Source organism: Struthio camelus, chromosome 3, assembly GCF_040807025.1.
Source record: "Struthio camelus isolate bStrCam1 chromosome 3, bStrCam1.hap1, whole genome shotgun sequence".
Lineage (NCBI taxonomy): Eukaryota > Metazoa > Chordata > Aves > Struthioniformes > Struthionidae > Struthio > Struthio camelus.
Genome location: NC_090944.1, coordinates 67,444,383 through 67,464,594, shown reverse-complemented (window position 1 = coordinate 67,464,594; position 20,212 = coordinate 67,444,383). Strand labels below are relative to the sequence as shown.

Here is a 20,212-nt window from a genome sequence, read left to right as displayed (position 1 = left end):
GCTCCTTACACTTTGTATTAGGATACTTTTAGGTGTAGAAGAAGAATTCAGAGAAACCATAGAAATAAACTGGAAGCTGCTTAAATTACTCACTAGGAGGTGAGGAGATGGTAGTTAGGATTAAAAAATCCTCTCTTGAAGGAGCTGATTGTCAGTTTGAAATGCTTTCCTCAGGATTCAAAGCTCAGAACCCTGCTCTGGAAATAAATACCTGAGAAAGTCAGCTGGGTTTGGTGTCTATGAAATAGAAAAGGGGCTGGTGGTTCCTCTAGAGCCAGTACTTTACAGGGTAATACAGCCACCCATATGTGAAAGAGTCAAAACTCAGACTCACTTCATCTGCCTGGCCTGCGGAAGAGATTTTGAGTGAGTTTTTCTACTTCCTGTTTGCATGCTCAAGACCATTCCCCCCTTCTTTCAGAGGATATGGAGTCCCATCCTTGCCTACTAGCCGTTTCTAGCTCCAGAAACTAGCAGTTTCTCAGGTCGGACTGATGAAAGAAGTAGTCTAAGGCCCTTCCTGGATTCAGGCATAAACTTTTACATAGCAACATCCGCAAATAACTTGTTGCCATCTCTGGAGGACTCAATTTCATCCTGGCAGCTAGGATTTGGCCTTGATTATGCTGGATTTTGTCAGTAGGTCTGCTCAGTGACAGGCAGCTGTGCGCTCCTCAGAGCTGTTATTCTTTCTCTTGGCAGGCTTCTCTTAAAATAGAGTAAACGTCAAGGAGCTAAACAGCCTGGGTCCAAGCCTATACAGAATTTCTCTGAAAGCTCTGTGATAAAGAATACAGTCAACAGCTTTTCTCCTTAGGTGCAGTGAAATTCACTCCTATGGCTAAAGCTTATCAGCACAGAAGTTAGAGCTCTAGGGGATAAGGTGGGGACTCAGATGAGTCTTTGTGAGGACTCATAAACCTCACTGCCTGTTCCTCTGAGCGCAGGGTGCAGATTTCTTTGAATAGCTTTTCCTAAGAAAAAACATCATGTTTATGGTCCAGAAATAAGATTTCCAAAGCTAAAGCACTCCAAAACAAAACATTGCATATGTGGTTTTTCTCACAAGGCTGCTGCTTGGGCTGGACTCAAATAAGGACCAGCAGCTCAAAGGAATTTTGACACTTTTGGATATCCCAGTGTTAGTAGCCGTCTGCAAAATCACCACCAAAGCTTTAGACTTTGAGGTTTTCTCCATTTTCACTTAAGGGACCATTTCTGCATTGCAGTGCCTTCCACTTTGCACAACATTGTTACTCATAGCTTTGTGAACTACCTTTCTTGTGGCATTTGAATATCCCACACAAAGAACTGACAACACTAAGACCACGCAGTACACTACGGCCATCTCCAGAAAAGCTGGACAAGAACAGAGTTTCAATTTTCTGCTTTATTGACTAGCACTTTTTATGAATGCTAAAACACTAGCACAAAGTCTATTTTATAATGGAAATATTGCAACTGAAGAAATGGTAAGTTCATTGGCACCACAGTACAATTATATATGGAAGAAAATAAATAGGGGGAGGGGTAAGGAAACTGTGTAGTGATGAAGGGTGAAGAGAAAAGTGTAATGATAATTATGAGCCCGAATTAAAGCAAAGAGAACCTCCCTAGAGATGTAGCTCGAAAGAAAAGATAATAAGGATATAAGTAATGACATACTGGCATATGCAACAGGGCTAATATCAGTTTCAGAATCCTTTAGAAAGTATTTAAATGCTTTGCTAACACCTTTTTTATTGCAATTATTTTTTCCAGCCCTAGTCTTACCAGGAATATTTATCTTTAACAACTGGAAAATCGTGAACATTTTATATTGTCCAAGAAAAAAATGTAATCATCAGCAGGGGTAGTGAAAGATTATCCTGTAGAGAACTTTTTAGTCTTCAACAATGTACACATACAACATGCTAAAACTGCAAAGCATTTTCACAAAAAGGTATTCAGAGCCTAATAACAGTTTCCTACAAGTTTAATATGTTTTGGCTTCACTTTTTCCTAATACAATGGTTATGGCTGACAATACTGTTCATTTTTTCCTGGGTTAGTTTAACCTTTACAGACAAATCCAATTATTTGACAGCTGTATGTTTTCTCATATTTTGGTTCTTTTACTAGAATTTATTATTATAGAAACAGAGAGAAAAAGTTATTATTTCTTGGTGTTTGTACCCAGTATTAGTTGTGAGGTTGGAGAATGGTTGAAAAACATGGTGCACAAAATTAGAAATAGTTTTCTGTAAAAAATAGGCCAGTGCAGACACTTCAGCACAGTCACCTATGGCTAAAAGTTTCGTTATTAGACTGTGGTGATACTTGACTCTAATTTACATATGTGCAAATGAAAATTTAAACTCTAAACACGGATTCCTATTTTAGCTTACCAGTGTACACCTGCCCAGCTGTGCACATGTAGCAGGAGTTTCTAGGTATTAAAGTAGCATCTTCTTCCACTTCAAAGCAGCCAATGAATTCTGGCTAGGAAGCATAAATCTAGTACTTAATCTTAGGAGGAAGTTGTTCTAAACCTTTGAAAGAAGTTCTATGGTCAGAATTATTCATTTGTTATTTTATACTTTTAAACGTTTTTTCTTCCCCCTGTACGATAATCTTTGATTTTATACTTGTGCTTAGGTGAAATCCACTGTCTCACAGAAAGGGGAAAAAAAAAAGTTAGTTATTTTCTAAGTAATTTTCATTTCACTAAATACCACAAAGAAAGAAATAACTGAGAAAGTAAAAATATCATTATGGTATTGTTAATGTCTCTGCATTACCAAACAGATTTTTTTTTTTTGACATAAGATTATTCTATACCAACAATCAAACAAACTTAATTTCTCTGAAATAGAGAGACCTCTAACCTTCTGTGAGTTAGGTCACACATATATGAGATAGAAAGAGGTATAAAAATAAACATACAGCATGAACCTATTCTCCTTACTTGGTTATAAGTCTCATTTTATTTTAAAAAATGTAATTAATAAATGATAGATTAAAACAAGAGGCCATAAATATAGCAGAAATTTCAGTTACAAGTTTTAAGAAACTTTGTTAATTACAAATAAGCTTTTTGGCAAAGTACCTTATCCTTCATTCAGCTCTATCTCCTGTTCAAATGAGAATATGGTTCCCTGAGCATTAGACAGAAGGCTGTTAATATGCTGAAAACATACAGGTCATGCTCTTAAAAGACCTGACATCTTCTAAGGGTACGGTTGGTTACACTAATGTAACTGGGCAGATCTGGCCCAGGTGTGTTTACCACAGACCTGACTCCAGACGTTCACTCCCGTTAGCCCTCCAGAGGCTAAGACAGTCAGAAGTTATTCAGCACAGACTGTTTATTTGTTCAGATCTGGGTATTAATCTGAGCTAACAATAGCAAATAAAATGCTACTAAAATGAAAAGTGCAGATCATTTCTTAGATCGCCTGTTAAAAGCAATCAGAGAGTTCTGCCAAGGAATGGGAATGGGTAGGAACAAGTGGCTTAGAAAAGACTGGTAGTGGATTTACTGACTTAGATTTGAAAATGTTTCTGTTTTTATGGGCTGTATAAGCCCAAAAATAATCATTCCAGGGTATTCAAACAGAGCGGAGAAAAACATATTGACAGATATTGAAGATTTTAGTCCTGCAATTTACAGTGTGTGGCTGTATGTTTTTATCCATTAAGTACATAAGAATGGTTATGTATGATCAAACCAAAGATCCAGCTCACTCAGTGGGCCAGAATTCTTTATGGCTGTCTGAGAGCCACCAAGAAGCATGCGAGAACAGTTAAGCATATAGTGATAATTTCCCAGAATAATTTTCCGTATTCCAGACATTTGCCCAAGTCAGGGACTACCTGCGCCATAGTGCCACTGACTACAATAGGGACATAGATAGATTACAACTATATAAAAACCTATCTGCTTCCTATGAATTCAAGGCTACAGATATGCATTAACATTAGTGAGCAAAACCACCATGGCATGAAGTTGCTGGAACCGGTTCAGCTTCATAACAAGATTTGGAAGACGACGCTTCTCTTTCCCAAGTTTTCACATGATAATTTAAATAGTAATTAGCCATACTCATCTGTCATCATTAAAGAGCACCTGTATACATTACAAGGTTTTGCCACTTTTACTTTTAACTGACCGTCACTGAGCAACAATCTTCTCCCATAGTAGGGACACAGCGGGCAGGATTCCAGTGAATAAACCTAGCTGTCTAGCGTGAGGCTAGATCTCACCTGGTGTCTCAGGCATTGCATGGGACTACAGCATATGACACAGGACCTATGGAGAACTGTACACTTATGGAGCAGCTGGTAAAGATGAGGCTACCTTAGGGAGTCCAAAATGACACAAGGTGTCTATTAAAATTCTCCCATTAAAAATTCCCCACTAATAATGCTTATTGAAGTTTAAAAAGAAATATCATATAGAAAGTCATGTAGAAATAATAATTTATCATTACTATGATTTATATTAGAAGGACTGTATTCGGAAAAGTTCCCATTAGCAGCTGACATGGCAACTAACTTTTTTTCCTGGTGGAATTCTAAAATTAGAAAATCAGCTTCTAGGTCATTTTGAAGTCCTTTTGAAACTGTTATCCGGTAATAACTCTGTACAAATAAAGACAGTAAGTGAGTTTTCTGAGGATAATATTTATGTCCAGGAAACACCTATGTGAAGAAATAAACAATTTCCAACCAAAAGGTTGGAAATAGAATATAGAAGAGTAACTCAGACTACCATGGCTGAAACCTGAAAACTGTGGCCCTGAAATGAAGTTGTTGGCATGGTTAACATATGTGTCTTCCAGATATTAATTATTCAGTTCCATTCCTCCCTAAAGTACATATCTATTTGTACTGGTAATGCCTTCTGAATCCATCTTCAGCTTCTTTTATGTCGCCATATGGTAATTCTCTTTTCTGTATATGAGTTGCTATTATAGATCTTTGTAAAAGGCTTTCACTGTCTCCCTAGGCTACATTTTACTACAAAGCATTCTGCGTATCTTTGTGTAAAGTATACCCTGTGTTAAAAGAAGAAAATCATTGATTGATTCAATTCGCGGATGCTAAACTGCTTTTCCGGATGCGTGGATTTTTTTTTTTTTTTTTTTGCATGTAGATTTTCTGTGGCATTCATTTCTGTTATTAATATTCATTTAACAATCTTATCTTGTTTTACTTAATCTAATCAATATAGCAATATCATTTCCACTATGAAATAGTACTTTATGATGTAAGGAAAATATTTTCCATATTACCCAGACGAAACACAGCCACATACATCTAGGGAATAGGGATGTTCTTTTCCCTGTTAATGAGCAGTGATTTATAATGAGTTGGAATATTTTAAACCAAACTTACCAGCTATTTTTTAAAAGATACAGAGAACTTCGAACTGTGAGACGGGTAGGAATCCTAGGCAGAAATGTAGCAACAGATAGGTTTTTAAATAGTTAATCTATCCTCTTAAATTAGGAAAAACTTTAAGTAAGACTATTAATGTTACCTTGACAGAACTTTCAGTTTATGTCGCAGTGGAAAGGCACATCAGAGAGATTCGTACTCTAAAAGAGTAGGGGAATGTGAGGCAGACGTCCCTCTGGCTGGGAGCTTGCTTTGCCAGAGACAGAACAATTGCCTGACTTGGCACATGGGGGTGAAGTTCCCTGACTTGGAACAGGACGGGGGGAAAAATAAACCAAAACCAACCAACCAACCAACGGACCAGCTTATTTTCCACATGAACAGAGGTTTCCCCTGTTCTCATTGTTCACTCATTCTGTCTCCATGGTGTTTTTAACGGCAGTAAAGATGTTTAAGGCAGCACCACAAAAAAGTAAGAAGATTAGGGGTTCATTCAAAGTGCAGATAAACCCACAGCACAAAAATTTGGGGTTCTACATGTTTCTGAGTAAACTCGAATCCCTTCACATCTGCTGCTGTTCCAAGCAGAGGATGTAACAAGTGGGTCAGTAGCACGCTCCAGGTCTGTTGTGACCCACAGAAATAGTATCTCTCTTCTGCATGCCAGGCTCCTAAAAAAGACAAGTGCCTCACAAAGTGATCAAGTTGATAGGAGTATATATGGATGGATTGATACATTAAGGTCAAAGCTGTAAAGATGACATTTTTTGAAGCTGAGCATATGAACTGTAGTTAGTCTTGTGAGTTTTTTCCCTCCCCTCTATCACAAAAAAAAAGAAAGAAAGAAAGAAAGAAAGATTTATATGGGAAAAGATGTCTTTAATGCTGAGATTAGAGATTTAATTTATTACTGCATATATTGTTTAATATATGCAGTATATTAATAGAGTATATGCTCTATTCAGAGGTCTACAATTTTTGACTAAATAAATCTCAGTTATACAGAACCCCACTATAAATGCTTAGTTAGAGGCAACTACTGTTGATTCTGATGTGCTATACTGTAAAGAAACTTCAGCTGAAATTCTTAAAGCTATTATAGAACCTTAAACCCACCAGCACCTCTTACAACAGTCTTATAATTCAGTTCAATCGTATTTGTTTAAGTGCAGACTATGATAAAATTGATTACAAAAAATGTCTTTTAGAACAGGTCCAACAACGCCTTTTTGGCATTTTCTTCCATAAAGAGAAACACATCTACCTAATATTACCTTCCATAGAGAGGAAAAAAATGAAACATTTTTTGATCACGTGGCTCTAGCTCTGATTTTTTTTCCCTTAAATAAATCAAAGTGTAATTAGCTTTCCTTTTCCATTTCAAAACCAAGGTACAGAATTGGAGTTTGGAAAAAATGAAGTATTAACATATATATTTGGAATGAAAATTATTTTTATGAAAAAATTCTTAGGGTTGAAGATCTTCTACTACCTTCCACTTCTAAGACTTTCAAAAGCCCAATCACTAACAGTCCTCCTAACAGAAAAGGCTGCCTACAGTCTTCTTGAAACATGGCAGTGTTGCTTATAGGATGAGATTTGAGACAATTGAAAGTACCCTCCTCCTCTTAGAATCTAACTTTCATTTGGGTTATATTTAACAGATGTTCAGAAATTGTTTTTCCATAGAAATTGAAACCTTCCTAGAGGGGAAAAAAAATGTAAAACAGTTCCAAAAAAGTACACTGTGTCAAGCGTCATTTCGCTTTGTAAACTGAGGCTTTCACACTGGACTTCTAGGACCATTTCCATTTTTAATGAAGAGAGTGCTTCAACTTTTGGAAGCATCTTAAAGATGCAAATCCTAAGAAAACAGCACCCATGTATACAGATAATTCTTTGATCCTGTGGGCTATCAAATGTTCCCCTTCATCTTAGCTTTTCAGGAAAAATAAATACTTCTGTATCTTGCTAAAAGACAATTTTCTATCCAAACAGCTCATAAGGGTTAAATGTTCAAGTAGCCCTATTAGATATACTAAAATGCCCAAACTATCAAAACCAAATTGAAAGATCAACGACACTAATCAATAATTTTGCAACAAAATGGTTTCAATAAATATACAATAATATAATGATACACTTCTACTAACCACTAATTGCTAAAGCTATTTTATTCTGTAGCAAAAGGAATATCATTTCAATCATAGCAATGTGGATAAATATGAATATATTTAATTATCTTTAATATAATGAATTTAGAAGATTGTGGAAGAATGATTTATAAAAAAAAATCTTTACACAGTTTGCAATATTTTGCTTTTATGAAAATAGCATGCACTGCTCTCAAAATGCCTTCTTCCTAGTGCATCTCCTTTACTGTCTTCAAAACAAACTGCCTTTGTCTTCAAAACAAATAAATAAACAACAACAACAACTAAAATCATACCAGAATCAAAGCACTCTTCAGCAAGGTGATAAAGTTGTTAGCAGGTGACCGCTAATGAATTTTTATTGCGGACCGGTAAAGCTACAAAAGTCTGTAAGCAACTTAATATCTATTGAACCGGAATATAATCTATTTATTTTTATGCTGTTCTGTTATAACAAAGGCCATGTAAAATCCCTATATTTATAGGGGAACATAAAATCTGCTTGTTTGCTGTATGCTACTCAAGAGAGGTAAATTTTAAGAAATATTTGAGGATCATGTTCCCTATACCTGTGATAGCTGTTTAGTTATGCCAAATAAAGTATCAAGAAGAGAGAGTAAAGACAACAGCCATGAAGTAGCTGAGCTTTGCTAAATAGGTTTAGGACCAAAGTCACTTTTACAGCAACCTTCACGTTTTAGAGCAGCATGCTATTTTGGCTGAATACACACCAGAGCAGAGTGTTTCAGTCAAGGAGAACCAGAAGCGGTCTTCTTTTGGCTTCTGTCAAAAGCAGTCTTATGGGCTAAATACAGCAAACAAAAGAGACACTGTATATAATGCTGAAAAAAATGGGAAAAAAATCATATACTTACATTCTACTCTAAATAAGTTGTAGTGAATTGATTACAGCACTTTCCAAAGAGATGGAGATAGTGTCTTTTAAGTATGAAGGTTTCAAAACCTATGACCTGCTGTCTCACTTAGCCAGTGAGCACACAAGCCTTTCAGCATCTTCATCAGTAAGTACGTCATCTTCTGTTACATTTGCAAGAAGGATCTTAGATACATGACTTCAGGAAAAAACGTTCTGTATCCCAACCTGAACCTCTTACAAATCCTCAGAACAGGGTAAGATCTAAGAAAAGACTGGGGAGAAGATCACACTACTAGCAAGCTGCAAGGAAAGTCCCTTAAATTAGTCATATGTGTCGTACACTTTCCAACACTCAATGTTAGTACCTAAACCCATCAGTAACCTTGGTTCCTGGATATAGGCATAATCTACCAGTTTGAATCCCCAGTCAAAAACATTTCCTGTTCTTATATTTTTCCATTATGCCTGTTGCAAAACTTGTTTTTTTTCTCCTCTAGAGTATAGCTACATGATGTATTAGTAGTTTGTTGGAAATTGCTCTAATGCACAATTTCCTTTATTCTCCCTCTAGCCCCATAAGGATAACTGTCACCCTCACCAGCTGGTACTATCTAGATTAAAAATAGACTTCAGATGCACAATTGCAAATTTCTCCTGAGGATACCAGCAGCAAGAGATTTGACTACAATTCTTTATACATACAGCATCTAGAAACACATTAGAAATGACATCCCTCTCATCTTCTAAAGCTCTTAACACCACTCACTCCTGCCTTGCCCTCAGTATCTATCTCTACCAACTCTTCAGGATAATCAGCTGCCTGCTACCAATTAGTCTTGATAAACTAGCAAGGATATAGTCCCATTAAATTGCTAGCAACAGCTGTAACAGTTTTGGCTGCTCAAAGGCAAATTATTAACCTCTGGTTCATCAGAACTGTGCGTAGGACTCATTTTCCTTTTCACACTTAGATATTATACAAGAATGTCAAAGCTCTAAAGGTGTATATCATTATGCTGCCTGTAAAAGAATACGAAAAAGAAGGCCAACTGGTACCATTTGCTTAGAAAGAGCAACTTATTATCATTACAAATCAAATTTCATCTATTCAACTATATCTTCAAAAAAAGCAGAGGCATTAAACCTATCTTCTATCCTCACTACACTATTAAAGTAGAAACAGGATGTATAAGGGGTTAATGTGAAGTGTCAGGCTTCAGAGTTAAATTCCCAGTTCTTTTGCTGACTTCCCGAGTAGCAATGGGTAAATCATTCTTGTGTTTTTAGATGGGGATAATCTTCCCTGTTCTTTGTCATTTTTGGCTGCTCGTATCGTTATGTTTTTTATTATTATTACTTGGTTGGTTGAGTGGAATTTTTAAGGTATATTTGAGCCATAAGATGGAAATAGTAGGGAGAATTGACCAGGAGATTCTTTCAGTAATACCAGCTTATGAAGTGTGTAGGAATATCTTTCCAAGGATGCATATGGCGGCATAGATGTAGTAAGCCAAAGGCTCCATCAGATCTACAGCATATGTTCAGATCAAGTATGATACGCCTGTGAAAAAGGTCTTTGTGAAAGACACAACTCAAGGCCGCACTCTCCCACTAGGAGAATTATGACTAACTTTGTCAGTAAAGGTATAACCCATGTTATAGTAGAGGGGATATTATATCTTATTATAACTACATGCGGTACCTAAGCTGATACACCCGAGACCTCTGCTGAGGCTGTACATGCTACCATAATGCAATGAAATCAAAATTACTAAAATAGTACTATATAGTTGACTATGTTAAACAAGGAGATAGCAGAAAATCAAAAACAGAAACAAGATAGCAGACAGAAAGGAGATGAAGAAGGGAACAGTGTTGATGGAAACAGAAAAATCTCCTTGTGCCTTGTCACGAAGGGGCCATGCTTCTTTGTTCGCGCTGATGCAAACCTGCACTGTGCTGGGAGAGCACTACTAGCTCAAACTGATTCAGGGAGCTTTAATTTTCTTTTCTTTCTCCAACTGTGACCTTCCTCGAGCTGAGCCTTTGTAGTGCATAGTCAGTGCAAGCCTTTTGTGAAACTCTTGATAAAGAAAATCAGCGTGGTGAGGGGTGGGGGAAAGCTTGTGTCCAACCTGCATGTTCAACAGGGATTTTCGGTAATGCTGCCTGCAAGTCTCGTCTTCAGCTGGCTGTAAGGGCTAAGTTTTGGGCCAACAGCACGTAGATATATTGGCCTGCTAACAACGTAGTGGAATACATTTCCTCTCAGCATCTTAAAATACTCAGTGACAAGGCTCCTAACTTTCTTTCTTGGAGTTATTTTAAATAATTACTCCACATGTTCTGTATATCCTAACAGCACTCGAGGCCTAGAGAAGTCTACGTCAGGCAGTATCCATTATTTAAGGAAATTAAGTACTTATCCAATCAAAACCCAAGAAACATGAGTGGAAGATAATTTTTCATGTCTGCTTGATAACTGGAAAAAAACAAACAATGAAATATAGCTTTTAAAATATATATTCCCTTGCAATAATTTAATAAACTGTGCTGTCACCTCATAAAGAATAAGGATGGTTGCCGTGGTGACAAAGTTTATCCTCCTTGTTGCTTGATTCTGTCATTTCTCTAAACAAGAATTCGTGATATTTAAGATCTACTAACAATGTGTCACACTGATAGAGATAAATTACCTGCTTTCAACTGGCCATGTAAGTCTTTTATGATATTATAGCTGCTTTGTCAACTCAGCAATAAGATATGATGTGATTACTAGAAAATTAAAGCTATTTGTCATAAAGGATAAGGCAGAGAGTATCAAAACTCTCAGAATAGAAAAAAATTTTCAATAGAATAATCAATGTGTTTCCGTATTTTGAATATTTTGAAGTTGGCTAACAGTTACTATTTTCTGCCTCCTAAACTGATCAGTATATATAGATCAGCATATATAGAAACTAGATTTATTTGTGCCAGCAAAATTTAGGTTGTAATGTATCAGAGTTGACGTGTTCTAGGCTGCAGTATTTTATGGTTGTTCAAACTGTATGGGGAGCTTGTGAAGCAATCTTAATTATGGCATATTTTGCAATATATGTAAATATATATACATGCACTTATATCTTATGAAGGTGTATTTCACTCCAAGGTATTGGGGGGGTTGTGACACGTGTGGTATCGTAATTGTAGCAGCATGTTAGATGAGATTTCTGAACGCTCCTGGCTGAGAAATGTCTTTTTAAAGTAGGTTATTGAAGTGTCTGCCTCAAGAAGTAAGCTCCACCACTGATACAAAGTGAAGCCAATTTAGATGACCAGCTCTACAGTCGTTGTTCTATATATAGAAACATTGTTCTATTTATAGAAATAAAAAGCTTCTTTAAAAAAAAAAACCCAAGGATTTATACTTATTTTTTCAAGAAAAAAAGGCCTGTTTTACATGGTGAGACACATAGTAGGTGGTAGAAACCTAGTGAAGCTGGGAAAAACAGTACATGACTCTACCTGAAGAATAATGAATTCTTACTTAGTGAGGCACGTTTATATCTGTGTGTAGGATGTCCTCTTGATTTACTTGAGCTAAGTCTCTACTGTATATTGCCACACAGAGGAGATGACTCTGCTGTCTTTAAATGACAGGTTTTGGAAGCAGTTTAGGGTGCCAGCATGGAGAACCGTACAGAAGGGCTCAGAGTAAGGAAAGCATCCTCTGGCTGTAGCTTATCCTTGTCAAACACTGAGGCACAGGCATTATGTTCCCAAAACCCGTTTATGCATCCTTTTAAACAGAACAAGGGAGAAATATATGAAAATCCAGCAACTGGATTCTCTCAGTAGATGGAAAAAAAATACAAAAACAATCCAAGCTCAGTGGAAATATAGTAAATCAATGTGGCTTGTTTTCTTCTTTGATGTTTGCAGAACAATAAACAAACCGCACACCCAAGCTGCAAAGTACAAGGTGGAAATGCAGTGAAAAGTCCTTTTGATCACTGACATAGTATAATTAGCTTAACTATGCTGTCATACATAGATGGCTAACAGTAATACATATTTTGGCCTTTGTCATGCTTTCTCTCCCTGATAAAATAAGGTCCTCTCTCTCTGAAGGTAACTTAGATTGATGCTATAGTATAGCTATATTTCTTGCAAACCAGATACAGTCACTACTTTGGATGATAAATACTACCAGATAGAAACATTCTATATTTATTCTCAGTGGCCTATAAACAGATCAGAGCGTTGGAAAGTGAAAACACGATTTTCTACTGTATCTCTTTGGGGTTCTGTTACAGCCTGAGGTAGCATCTGTTGGGTAAATGGAATGCTTCTGTTGCCTTCAACAGACATTAGAGTGGCTCCTTAAAGTTCAATAGATGTAATATGCACAACTTTTTCTCTGTTGGATTACTTTTGGGGTTAGTGTTCTTGTTATTTGTATCCTGCAGACCAAATCTAACCCTAAGAAACAAGGAAGCACCTCCTATAGAGTCTAGCGTGATTTGCATATGCTTTTTTTCAAAGATGAACTTGATTCAGTATTTTATATCAGTTTTCCACTGCAGGAGATATATGTGTATTACCGTAAACCAGACACTGTATGTATTCTTAATGAGCTTATTGGGCATTCATCATAAAAAGCCTTTTAAATTTTACCCGCTGTATGCAAACAGCACTAAGTGAACTTGATTTTCTTCTGGTTTTCTTTTTCATCATTTACACATTTTACATTTTCTGTATTATCTGAGTTTTTCTGGCAAAATAAGGACAGAAGAAAAAAATCAGATACTGAGGTATATGGCAATAATATAACATCAGTGTCAGAAGTGAGGAATTTTCTTCAGAAGAGGCAGCATAGCAAGAGGTCAGATAAATACTGTAGCACTTCCTCTCTAATAAGGCAGGTCTCAGCCAGTGGATTTATCAAAAATCCTTTGGTATGTAGCATGATTAAATGAGTCATTCTCAGAGACTCTCTTCCCTAACCTAGGAACTTTTATCTCTGTTTTAATCTGTATACAACATTGAGTCTACCTTTCTACTGTGTGGTAGAGCGTTACAAAATTTAAAAAAACATAATAAAAATAATATTTTCCCTTCCAAAGGTATTTTGGAAACCAAAAAATGCTAATCCTGGTACATAACTGGAAATAGGTACAGAAAAATGCTTAGTAAAAGTGTATCTCTTGTGATTCATGACCACTATTTGTTACTGTACAGCTGTTGCAGAACAGCAAAACCTATTCTTTACTTAATAAGGAGTTGTGCCACTTAATTCAAAGCAGAATAATTATTAAAGTAAGTTAGCATTATGATTTTTGTCCATATATGTTCTATGTGAGCATGTCTGTATATATATATTAAATATTAATCTTTATTGTATATAATTCTGAATATCTAGATGAAAAAGCCTTAGTTCTGTTACAATATTTGAAGCATTTAGCTATTTTTATTACTAGAATGTACATTTTTTTCTGTGTGAAAATTTGTTCAATGTTGATAAATAAACTCTACATCGTATTATTTCCAGAAATTCATAAAGAGAAACCTGAAAGACACGAGAAACGAACATCACCAAAGGGTAACTTCATATTTTTTTGTTTATGTAGGTATGGTGTGTAATGTATAGTGTATTTACAAACTGCATATGTTACCACTGTTACATTCTAAAAACATTCAAAACTACACAGATTGCAAATGGTTAAAAATGGATGTGTGCCACAGTTAAAGCATTAATGGACTGGGACATTTTATATTTGTGCGGCTATACCATAAATGAGTATTCCAAATAAGATTCTCCTGCCCAAACTTATCCAGGAGTCTTATGAACTTCCTCTGGGGTAAAATATGTGAAGCGTGTTGGGTAGGGAAGAAAGCAAATTTATGGGCCAGTGGGTGCGCTGCAAGTTAGGAAGTCTTACTAAATAGTGAGCCAGGTGCGTACTGGAGATAAGAAAGTCTTCCATTTTAAGAACCAACTTGTTTTCAGAGTATGTAATCTCCTCTAACTGGCACTTTCTACACATCCACAGCGGAACTGGTTTGGACTGGTTTTCAGAGGGTGTGTAAGCACAGAAGTTTCCTGGGATGTGCAATTTTTTGCCTAATAGAACCTCTTCTGTAAAGGTTAGGCTGCATAAAATTTGATGAGCATCTCTCTGATGCACCCGTGCTATGCAGGAGAAAGCAGGAAGAAAGCTCATTAAAAAATATATGAATACATATACACCCTCCCTCACACATGTATATTTATTTTATATATGTTCTCTGTAAGTTTTATAGTATTTTACAGGTCTAGTACTAGCTTTCCAGTTCTGTGCTAATCAGGGTCATTTGGAGTGCCTAGAAAAGTTTTGCACCCACTTGATAAATCATATTGTAAGGAATGAATTTTTTAGGGTATCATTTGGCTAGCTGGGCAATAATAAACTCAGATCCACTAGTAAGGGATCCCTGTCAGGGATTTTTCAAGCTTTGTATTCTAAAAACATAAATGAACTTGCAGCCTTGACCAAAGCAGCCTCTTGTGTACCATCTAAAGCTTTGCTTTACATTAAAAGAACCTTAATGTTGCGGAGGTGATCACTAAGAAATTGTAAGATGCTAGGTGTCATTACTTAAGTTCCTTTATGCACGTACTTTATAATAGTCTTTAATTGCACATTCACTTACTGAAGCACAGGAGGAAGAATTTTTCTATTCTTACTTCTCGTATGTAGACCCAGAGATCCATCTTGCACACTGGGGGAATAACTACAACAAAAAAAGTTCTGTCCAGTCTCAAGCTACAGCATGATATAGACCCGACTCTTTAGGGAGTTTTACTGTTACCCACTAAGATAAGTCCAGTAAGCATGTTCAAATACAATTTTTTGTTGTTTTTTAACAGAAAAAAATTTAGAAGTAAAATTTTGCTAGTAAAAGGTAAAATGCTTTCCAATGGAAGCAAACATCCCAACAAAATTTTAATCCTCTATCCAAGCATATGGACACTAGACTTTTAGAAATAGTTTTAGGTACATCTTTGAAAGGTCACTCCCCCTCCCCCCCTCCCCCCCAGAGTCAAAGTTCCAAGGTTTATAGGAGGGTTCTATCCATTAGCATAATTTTGAAAAGATTATAGAAAATTACCAGATATAGATACCAGGAATGGAAATTCCAGATGGAAGTGGCATAAATTATAAGACAGGTTCTTATAGTATGACGAGTCAGGCAAACTTCTGCACTAATCTTTGCCTATAATTAAATATTTTGGTAAACAGTTAGTAATAAATGTTTTCAATTATTGTATTTATTCAATTTAATTCTGAAAAGAAGATTTTGAGCACCCTGTGATTCTGCCATTTTATGATAGATAGTGACTTTGCAAGAGTCTGAGAGCTACTGATAGAGGCACTATATAAGAAGCAGGTGGTGTTATTGTTGTTATTATTATTAATGTCGATGAATAAGAGGTAAAAATGTAACATTTTGGTAAGAGGGAAGAATAGTATTAAAATATGTTGAAAGAAAAGTATATAAAAGTATATAGCTTCTATCTGATGGAAGATCAAGGTATAATGGTAACCCAAATGAACTGATAATATCACTTCTGTTTCTAATGGAAAACAGGAATTAGTGAAATTAGTTAACCTGTATTCCTAGGGAAGAATAGCTCCTATTACCACAGTGGAGGCATGGGAAAAGGCTGATTTACTGTGTACGTAGTGTGGTTTCCCCCATATATACTTCACTAATACATTGTTGGTGGAGTGAGGGATGGAAAAATCCCTGGTGATGAAATGCAGCCTCCAAGAATCATGCATTAAAACGCAGTGATTTAAGGAAAGATATTTGTGTGTCTCTGAAATAGCACAAGCCTTTCTATTCTTTGTAGAAAGTATTGCTGAATTCTGCCTGATTTTAAAACTAGATTCCAGTCCCTCCAAAACTATTTCATTTACTATGCATCACACTTATCTGTCCCTCCTACCCCTATCAACTTGCTAATAGGGCTGTACTGATAATGCAGATTTTAAACATCACAGAATAAATCTGTCCATGTTAATGTGCAGATAAATTATCAGATTATAAAGACAAATATTATGTATCCCCATAATTTAATTTGCTGTAGCAGGAAGATAACGTATTAGAGACAGCTGAGCAGTTAAATAGAGTTGGATCATACAAATCCACAATGTACTAGCAACCCAAACAAGCTGACAGAATTAGCAAGTTAAATAGCATATTTACATTTGACACAGGGCCTGTCTACCGTTATACCCAGGCTTAGCTATAGATGCACCTGAGCTAACTCTAAACTAAGTAGCATGGGTATAGAGAGCAATGTAGCTGTGGTGCCTCAGGATAAAACTGTGAAGTATTTCATCAGCTATACGGGTTCAGTGTAGCCCATGATGAAGCCAATGCTGTAGGTAGTTTGACTACTACCAGTAGCAGTCAAACCTAGATTGAGTTCAGATGGGTGTAAAACTGTCTGATGGCTGCAGTTAAATCTATTTTTGAGCTGTATATACACATAACTTTTAAGCAATTTTCTGGCTCTTCTATAGACTTTTACATTCAGTGTTGTAAGGCTAAATTCAGCACAGGTTTAGGCACTGCAGTGAGAAGCATGTTTAAGGCAGGTCTGGGCAAGCACAGAGACAAGTCTCTCCCTCTTCACAGGGAGTCAAGGTGCTTTGTAATGAGTTTAGGTGCTTCCACACTTTGTGAACTGCTGGGGTTTCCTTAGATTACCATTTTGGACTTGTTAGCCAGTGCTCCCCGCCTTTTTTCTTTTTTTTAAACCATTCCTTCAAGTAGGATTAAGTTACAGCCGTCTAAGGCTACTTTACTTCTGAATAAAAGTATCTACACAGAGATTTAATGCTATCTAACTAAGCACTTCATTGTATTAGTTGACTTAACTTTCCTGAGTATTCCCCTGTAGGCAAGCAGTTAGTTAGCTGGAGCAAGCAATCTCTGCTTCCTGCATATTGCACTCATCACCTATCTTATATAAAAAGCAGCAGCCTAAGACTTACTCGGCTGGGAACTATTTTTACTTCCCTTGGGTATGGATTTAGTGTCTCCTTATTACAGCTCTTCTTTTTGCACTTACTTTTTTGGGAAGGGAAATGTTATCCAATATTCTCCCAAACCCTTTAACTAAGAAAATTAAATCTGGTTTTCCCTTCATTACTTCTTCCATTTGAAGCAAATAAAATATACTATTAGATGATTGAAATTTGGGAAAATATCCCACGTACAAACCATACTTCTTGTTTTTAAATTTTTTTGAAGTGGATAGCAATCCTTATATGATTAAGTTTGGAATATACTCTTAAATTACCTTAACATTCCCCATTATACATTCCTATTTTAGATTATTTATAAATTTACCACACTCCAATCATTCAGGATGAAATTTTTAATGCTTGGCTCTTTGCCTTAGGCTGAATTTTCATTCAAAGTCTCATTAAAATGTTTCAGCAATTTCCAAAATCTAGGTTAGTGAAAATTAGGTTGGGATATTTTTTACAACACTAATAACAGTTCATTCTGAGCTTATGCTTCTTAATACTTGCAGAGAAGTCTAAGCAAATTCAGTGAAGTTGTGGAAAAATCTCAACTTACATAGTCATTATAAAAGTATTATTTTTCTGGGTGAATCGGGCATCCTATTTAAAAAAAAGAGCGAGAGATGATCTTTTAATTACAGAGTGTTTCATAAAGCAAATAAAATGGTTGAGTTGACAGTTTTAGTTCTGGCACTTTTCATCTGAAGAATGTTTAACTTAGCAGCCTTAAAAACATTTTTATGTGCTTTGTGTTCATTTTGTCTATGCACTTACTCTGGTTTATTTCCCAGAAACATGGCAGTATGGCCAGCTTAGCTTATTTCTGAAACTTAATCCTTGTACTTTCCCAGCCTTTCCTTGAGTCCCATAAACACTGGGGGCTTGGAAAAGGGGATATATTAAGCCCTCTAGAAAGAAAAAGATACTTAGGCAAATAGACCTGGAGAGGACCTCTACAAAGTCAAGTGTTTTATATGACGGAGCTTCTAGGACTCCATACAAAGCTGAACGTGAAAATATTTTGGGGGAAAAGCCAAAGAGTTAACTTGTAAAAGAAAAATCACATTCACATTTTTAAAATGCAGCAGGGAAACTTTGGTCTCCCTACTGCACTGTGACTGAGGAGGCAAAAATGGCCAGGCATCACGGTCCTGGAATGTGAACCCTTTACTTTTGGCAGCACCTGCCCTTCCCGGATAAGCACTTACCCAAAAGCCACAGCTCTGACCATGTCCATATGAGGTAATGGTAAACACTACAATCAATCTGAGATTAGCATACGCTGAGGCTACGGTGATATCAACATGCAGGATAGGGCTCTTGGACTAATTAGAGAACACCTTCAGCCTATCACTGGGAAGAGAAAAATAGTTTAAGCCTATGCCAGCCTGGTGTCTGCTTATCCACATTCCAGGCTCTCTGCCCAGATATATCAAGCTACTTTCGTTTCTCGGGAAGGAGCCAACTGATCTCTTCTCCATATTTTTAGCTTGAGATCCACACAAGCATTACTATTTCCTTGTGTTTGAGCCCCTTTATATCATTTTGACAATGTAAAGGAGCCTTAAATTACATTTATGTCCACTTTAAAGTCCACTGACACTCAGTGCAGTTCATGTCTTTCAAGACTCGTTTTGATTTCTTCCAAAAGATGAAATAAGGGGATGCTATGGGGAAGAGGAGAATGAAAAAAAACAGTTTTTGAAAGATGTTTTGTATCCCTCACACAAGTTTGATGCTCAGCAGCTAAGAACAAGCTTTCCTGTTGCTATTTCCTGAACTTCTGCATAGTTCAGCTATACTTTTTGACGTAGAAACTACAAGGATTTTTATTAGATGTCCAGAAGCTTGTGCATTACAGGTGTTGACCATCAAAGAGCTATTGTCTGCAAAACTGTGCTGCTGCCTTATCCCAAATTGGGAACACACTGGTTATAAATGTTTTACACTGTGCTTGTGTTTGCTAATACAAAGCTACTATATAAGAGTGGGCTACCATTTCATCCACTTTATTCATGAAAAAAATTAATAGCTTAAGTTCTGCAGCATATAAAGAACGAGGAGACTGCTTTTCCTTGGTACACTACAAGAGGTCCTAAAACAATCGCATGAATTATAGAATTTGTAGTTCATGCAATAATATATTGCTGCTTTGTTTTTCACAGCTTTTTTATTTCAGTGTAAATTGGCTGTCCGCATTCCTTAAGGGCTTTGAAAAATCTGCCCTCAACATCTTTCCGTTATATTACTAATTGATATTAACAATAATTTACCTATTATGACTGGAAATGTATTTGGATAATGCAAACACATATAAAGACATAGTAAAATTACTGAATGTTTACAATGATTTTTCCTAAAGAAACACTAACCTATTATTTAATAAGGAAATATTTAACCACCAAAAATGTACTTCCACCTCTGTGAAATTATGTTTGCTACAAGTACGGCAAAGTGAATGTATGCAGAAATATTACTATCCTTGTGTATAAAAGTCACAGTTATCTTCTGGGCAGAGTTGTGTTTTCTGTAGAAGATTTGTTGAGAGAAACTTGGGTAATGCGAAGAAAGTATTGCTTTCCCTGAAATTACAAAACACTGGTCTTTTATTAATGGGCCAAGTGGTAGCAGAGGTTGATAATGGATGTTTTTGTCTATCTAACTTATTACGATGTGGAATACGATGGTGTCCAAAAACAAGGTCTAGAAGCTCGGCAGGCAGCAGAGCCCTTAAG

The 20,212-nt window shown here is 36.3% G+C and overlaps 1 protein-coding gene across 1 annotated transcript in view; it reads left to right on the top strand.

The window, feature by feature from the left end:
* TRDN (triadin) overlaps window positions 1–20,212 on the top strand; it is a 238,734-nt gene that overhangs the window by 46,925 nt on the left and 171,597 nt on the right. Inside the window, exon 5 of the mRNA XM_068938174.1 lies at window positions 13,946–13,996. Within this exon, the coding sequence (XP_068794275.1) occupies window positions 13,946–13,996 (51 nt within the window). The remainder of the gene's footprint in view (window positions 1–13,945; window positions 13,997–20,212) is intronic.